The sequence below is a fragment of the Limulus polyphemus genome, unplaced genomic scaffold (genome assembly GCF_000517525.1).
Source record: "Limulus polyphemus unplaced genomic scaffold, Limulus_polyphemus-2.1.2 Scaffold381, whole genome shotgun sequence".
NCBI classification, from domain to species: Eukaryota; Metazoa; Arthropoda; class Merostomata; order Xiphosura; family Limulidae; genus Limulus; species Limulus polyphemus.
Genome location: NW_013665991.1, coordinates 58,872 through 66,071, shown reverse-complemented (window position 1 = coordinate 66,071; position 7,200 = coordinate 58,872). Strand labels below are relative to the sequence as shown.

The 7,200-nt window shown below is 33.3% G+C and overlaps 1 protein-coding gene across 1 annotated transcript; it reads right to left on the bottom strand.

Moving 5' to 3' along the window:
* Positions 1-1,860: 1,860 nt before the first annotated feature.
* On the bottom strand, positions 1,861-2,976 carry LOC111085422 (FMRFamide receptor-like). The gene has a single exon (XM_022383891.1). It carries the CDS (start codon positions 2,974-2,976, stop codon positions 1,861-1,863), a length of 1,116 nt encoding a protein of 371 aa, XP_022239599.1.
* Between the last annotated feature and the right edge of the window lie 4,224 nt (positions 2,977-7,200).

Sequence of the window (7,200 nt, the reverse complement as noted above, 5' to 3'; positions counted from 1 at the left end):
GTTTGCTTTTTCACACAGGACATTCTAATTCTTCATACATTTCTTTTGTGTATGGGGTGAAATATATGATGTATTGTTAGATGTGTAGTTAATGATCTATAATTAAATAGGCCTATAATGCATTATTCTAAATTAAATGTTAACTCAAACTTACCAAAAAATGTCAAGTCTGTGTAGTACAACAGAAATTCAGTGGAAGTGCTTGAGTTCGGCAAACACTTAATATTTTGTGATAGTCTTTCAGGCTTTCATGATACGGCTGTACCGAGTGCATGTGGGTGATGACAAGAAACTGCTAATCTAGTTTCCATGGCGTTACTATAAAGGAATTTATTAACACTGTTTTAGAGAAGAAAATTACCCCCATATATCTTAAAGAATCTGGTTGTTTTGTAAAGTAAAGGTCTGTTCCGAATAATAAGGTTGCGATCCTGAAGCTAATATGAGTTACTATCGAGTGTCACTTTCTTACTTATTGTGGTTTGTTGGTGTGTATTGACAAAGAAGGGACGATATCTAATAAAAAACGTCTTAGGTCTGAAAAAAGATGTGGCCAAAAAAGGATTAAGTGTGCTACTTAAAGGAGTGTACGACTTTTTTTAACACTTAAGGTGTTTTTGATTATATTCTTATTCACCTGAAGAATAAAACTATTTTAGCTAAGCCTGTTGCATTGAGTTAGAAATGTCTCTGACAAAATAGTTTGTTTTTATATTTTAAGTCAATGTAAAGTAATGGAGCTCGATTTCGTTTGAAACGTTCTTGAACTTTATTCAAATACACTGGACAATTAATTACATACAAATAATATAAGCTAAGCTACACCTTAAACATAGAAAAATATATAAAAATAAAACTTTAGAAAAAGAATAATTGTAACAGATTGTAGAAATACAAATAAATATAAACGCAAACAAAATTACACAATGGGCTATCTATGCTGTGCCCACCACGAGTATCGAAAGATAGCTTTTAGCGTTATGAGCCGAACGACTTCCAGTTGAGCCACTGGAAGGGGGGGGGGAGATATTGAGATTAGTGTAATTATTATAAAATTAATTTTAATGAGTTCTGTGTAAGTAAGAAATGCTTGTCAATTTTTCATTTCATGCTGTTAAATAACTGTTATTAATTCACGTGTTAATGTTTGTGTTAATATTTAACTGTCTTTAAAAAATATGATTAATTGATTTAACTTGTTTTAATTATTTTAAGATTAGGAAATTTATTAATGTTGTGCAGTCCTGAATGATATCAAAGATTCTGATATATTATATACCCATTATATATCAGTTAATCCTTATAATTTGATGAATCTATGTACATTGGTAGCTGTTGTTTGGACGAAAGAGTCGCCCCCCCCCCCAGTCGGCACAGCGGTATGTCTGAGGACTTATAATGCTAGAAACCTGGTTTCGATACCCGTGATGGGCAGATCACAAATAGCCCATTGTGTAGCTTTGTGCTTAATTACAAACAAACGAAAGAATTGCCCCAAATTCAATATAATTTACTTTTTAATTTCAATAAACGAAATACAACCATACACATTTCTTTAAACATAATTCTAACACTCAAATTTTATTCAGAAACTTTTGTAATAAATTATCTTCCGGTTAAAATGTCATGTAAAACACAGATAATGTGAAGTTATCAGTTCTCGCTCTTATTATAAATCTGTTGCCCCAAAATCAACAGAATTTCTTTTTTTAATTTCAAGAAACGAAGCACAACCATACACATTTCTTTAAACACAATTCTAATACTAAAAGATTACTGAGATATGATTGTAATAAATCATCTTCAGGTTCAAATGTCATCGAAAACATACACAACATAAGTTATCAGCTCTCGCTCTTATTATAACTCTGTACTTTCGATCCTCCTCGTCGAGCTCGGATCGTGTAAGAGTGATCGTTGACACCTGGTGGACTGGAATCTTAACCAAACTCCTCGATGTGTACCGGAAGTGAAGGTTTGAGTTCGCTGTAGTTTTTGTTTACAGAATAATAAAAATAGGGTGTGCTTGAATTTATGTCCAAAGTTATAATAAATTATGAAGTTAACAGATGAATTTAATGTTACCAGTAAATTAGAAAACTGAGTTAAAGAGCTCCAGTATATGTCAAAATATTCTAGAATGTTCACTATAAAGGCAGTCATGTTACAGATGAAAAATACCACAACAACACAAAGTAACATGGTGGCCAGGCTGATCTCTTTCCTCTGCCGAAGGCTGAGTTTCTGACGGTCCCTGTTTGCCCGTTTTACAGTAAGCCAAATAAAAGTATTAAGAACAGCTAGGGTAAGAAAGGGTAGAAAGTACATTATCAACAAGTACATCCAAATATAATAGATTTCAAAATATACTTTGTTCCTACGAAATGAAGAAGGTTGGATGTTATAAACTGTTGAATTAGTGACGGAATCCCATACTTTGATCCTTTGAATTTCCCAAAATCGAGGAATATTGTAACACACTGCTCCCACAGTCACAAGAAGGTTGTACACTCTCGAGCGCTTGCACGTAAACAGCGATCTGGCGTGAAGAGGGTGGCTAACTGCTACGTGCCTTTCGATGGTCACGAGAACAGTCGTCCACACTGATCCTGTTTGAGCAATCAAGGCCAATGGATAAATAACAGGAACAATAAACGGAAAGATGATCCACGTATAAAAATGCAGCCAAGTTACTATTTTTCCTAATGTTACTAAGCCTAACATGATCAACGCGCACATCAAAACACCTGTATCATAGATGGCCAAACCCTGCAAACTGCAGTTGATCGAGGACTGCATCTGAGGCCGAGACAACACGAACAACGAAATGAGATTACCAATTATTCCTAAAACACTCAATGTGGTTACACATACACCCGTGGATATCAACTCAAAATTCGAAATTGGTGATGACGAATCATTGTTATTGGTTGATATTAACCATGTCTCATTCACTTGACCAAATGACTGATTCATGTCTTAAACTGGTCTTTTTATTGAACAATTCATTAAAAATCCCTAAAAGACACGAAATAAGATTCGCCTTTTTTCCCAGACGTTTGTTTATGACAAAAAATAATGAATAAACTAGCTTTCATTGAATTAAAGAATTAATTTTAGAACTAGTTCTTTAGCATAATATTATAAATCACGCACTTTTAAGTATCGTTACAGCACTCGCACAAGCGTAAGGATACATTAAATAAACCATAAAAAATATTCTATTAATTTTCAGTTAATTTATGTCGCATACAGTACTTAAGCTTTGCGTATATATATATAGTTCGTTCCTTTGAAAACGAATTATTTTATTGCAAGAAAAATGCGTACATTTTTATACAAATCTGTTTGATTTTAATAGTTAAATCAACTACAATCTATAAAATAATCATTTCTGATGAAATCTTTCCGTAATTATGCCTACTGTCAGATTCGGGTTTTACCTAACACTGATCTTATAATTTTATGAACATGCTTATAACTTTAAAATCCAATAAACGAAAATTATTAGCATTTTATGCCCTGCTAAACAATCTTCATTGAGTGTACGTATATAATTAATTTACATTTATGAAAAACATTATACGTACTTGTACTACCTAACGTTTGTCAGATAGGATGACCTTACTTTGTATAGTGTTCTTTATCACCTATGGTGATCATATCTGAAATTTTCAGTGAAACCTTAGTTGTTGTATGTCTCTGTTTAACAGGAGTTTTTCGTTCATACAAACCAAGTATTATTATTTCATCCCAGCAGTATGGTAACGTTCATTAATAACAAAGATCGTTTTAGGATAACTACAACTAGAAGAAAAGTTTTCTTTCGGTATTCACACAATACAAAGAAGCAGTAGATTTAAGGATGAGCGAAGATAGCTTGATTCTGCTCGCTAATTCAGAGTTTGAACTTACACAAATCTAAGCATCCTTGAAAAACGTGTTGCATCCTCAAGATATCTAGCACTTGAAGACACTGTTTGAACGCAGTTTAAAACACTCTGCATGAGCCTAGGATATACTTACATGCACGATGAATTCATTCTAGTATTTCACCAATGCATATTTGGAATGCACGTGTTATTGAAGGTCATGTATTTTAAGTGTCTTTCCTCAAAAGCCATATATTCTTCCGTTACAAATTTCATATGTAAAGCGAAAGTAAACTCTTTTCCCGCTTTTGAACTTACGATATAGGGTCATATTTCTTACATTAATTTGGTGGAGAATATGCTTCGATTGCCATCAAACACAAGATCAAAGAAACTCTGAGTTTCATGTTGTTTTCTTGAGCACTCAGTGTTCTCAGGTATAAAAATATATCTTAAAACCGTTCTATAGGCGACTGGAGATGAGACTGAAAAGTATGAGGTATCGTTCTCGTCATCTCAAGTAAACTTTTGTGACTGGCAATAAACTGAGACAGCTTCTCTGACGACACCAACACAGAGAAATGTGAACGACGAGTAGACTGTATTTTTTAATCTGCCTCTCACGCCTGTTATATACAGCGCATGCGTGTTTGAAACTCGGGATGCTTTGAGCAAGAAAATAAACTAGCAAAGCATCAGCTCGATATTTCATGTCATTTACAATATAAAAAATAAAGACTAAGTTGTGAAAATCAATGTGCTTGAGTAAAGATATCAGAGAACCGAAAATATTTGTTTTTGCTATGTTTCTTGCAATATAATCACAAAAATAAGATGTTTTTCTACGTATGCGCTATTTCTCTTTATTTTAGATTTTTAATGGCATCTGGTGACTCAGTGGTAAGTTTGATTTTTATAATGCTGTGATTTGGGGTTCGATCCTTGCTTTGAGTTCAGCACAGACAGCTCATTTGTTTAAGCAACCTAATACTTTGAACGCTGTGTAAATATTACTTATACTATAACACCCTTTAAAAAACAAGAACTTTTATACTTACTTTCACTTATTGTTCATTCCATAATTTCATATTTTTATCATATTTCATTTTGTCAATTGCTAAGTGTAAGCACGATCTCCATTCTCTATTTCTTGTTGATGGAAGTGATATGTTGGATTGTAGTTCCAAGACAAAACTTACACTAAACGTCTTCCTTCTGTCAAGTATTTGAATCATTTCACAGCCTTCAACTAGCACACCTATGACCAATTAATATATATATATATATATATATTTATGGCAAAAGAATACTCAAGTCAGTATGTTCTACTCGTTTATTACTATAAAAGCCAAATTTTTAAATTTGAATTTTTTAAAGATATCGTGCATTTTTTTTTAAAAACTACAGAGGGTTGAGTACGTTTTTACAAAACAGTTTGAATATGCAAACATTGGACATAAATGATCCGGGGTAAGTTAATGATGCTGAATTCAAAAATGTAGCCAGAATTTGTCTATTGCCTCTATATTTTGAGTTATTGTAATATTTTATCAACATTTTGTGAAATTCCGTGCAATCAATTCAGTATAATAGATTTATGCTGTGAAATTAAGTTTACTCGGACAGTTTAATGGGAAAGAGGCATAAATTTTTGATGCCTTCAGATATTGACTGTATTGTGTTGGTGTAAAATCCAAATATATTGTTCATATATACTTTTTTCCGATATAATTGCACCACGTTTGCTTCACTCCCTGTCAGGATTATACAGAGCTGCGGATTCTGTGACATGTTGACGATAAATTCAAACAATAAACGGACAGCACACAATCCAAACAAGTCAAACGTATATACAAAAACTCGTTACACTATTGGTTATAACCGTTGTATCTAAAACTCTAATTAATTATCTTTCTTATCAATAGTCCACACAGGCTGATTCAATTACTTTAGAATCCAATTGACAAGACAAATTATTTTTCTCTACTCTGTTTCTTAGTGCAAAATCTGTGATAAATTCACTTACGTTATCCCGTGGGTTATCACCGTTGTATCCAGAACTTTAAATAATTGTCCACTTTTCGTCAATGTCTGCACAAGCGGGTCCACTTACTTTAGAATACCCTTTGACAAAACAAATTATTCTCCTTATCTCTATTAAACTGTGAAGTTCACTTTCAAATATCGCCCGTCATGGCTAAATTAACAATCACGTAGTCTAACTTCACTTTCACTAACTCAACGTTTTCTGACTTAACTTGTGCTCACTTGGTCGCCTATATATATATATACATTGCCCTACTGAGGCCTAGAACTTTTTACAAACTATGAGACGCTATGATTTGACAATACTCACTTAAGGCAACGAAAAAATACAGAAGGTTCGAGTAATGTGACAGCAGTTGAACTACACACACATCGTTCGACTCTTACTGAGTTACGTAACGAAATTTGTCATAACTATCGCCTTTAAAATAATTAACTTTAAACACTTTTGTTATGGAAACTAACTAATCATTAAATATTAAATCACTAAACAAACTAACTAATAACTCTTATACTAATAGTTCTTGCATATCCATATTTCCCACACTTACCTGCTACGCCCAGGAATCACGAAACCCTCACGTGCTCAGTTTGCTAGAACATTCGAGAAGTCCCTCAACTCACTCACTCAGTTGGTTACTTCGCCTCTCTTTTCACACAGTCAAAACAAAATCCGATCTTCTTCCTCGCATCATACTCGCAAAACTCGTTTTTTTTTAATATTTTAAACTTCAGTTCTGTAAACATAAATGATTTTATATTTTTAAAAAATCATTTGAAATGCTGGCTGCCTCCAGTTCAAGTAAAAACCGAAAGTGAAAAAATTACCCAAACAGTTTCTGCTACATTTGTAGAAATATATTAGAGTTTAACGAAGGAAAAACATCATACACAAGGTAAAGGTAGTTTACTACCACTATTTTGGGTGTAAAATTGGTGACCAAGAAAAACAATGAGCTTCACATGATATATAGTAGCAGTGGAACGATATGTATCAGAACTTCATTTGTACATTTTCTGGCGTTTCGTAGGTAGCGTGATGCCTGTGAAAACTAATCACTTTTAGGAAGGATATTCAATGAATATTTACGAAACAAAGCATTCATAAACTTAGATCGTAAATATGTGTTCAAAGCGAGATTTATAATTTCCAAGATGGGGATATCCCTTGTGCTTAATAGCATTGAAAAGAAAGGAATGTGAATCCTTTTGGTACAACTGAACCATCCTGAAAAATAGACCTTCAACAAGTCGTATCCCAGAGGTAGTAAGCAAAGTACGA

Coding starts and splice junctions, on each gene's coding strand:
- LOC111085422 (XM_022383891.1), bottom strand. CDS start 2,976: ATGAATCAGTCATTTGGTCAAGTGAATGAGACATGGTTAATATCAACC.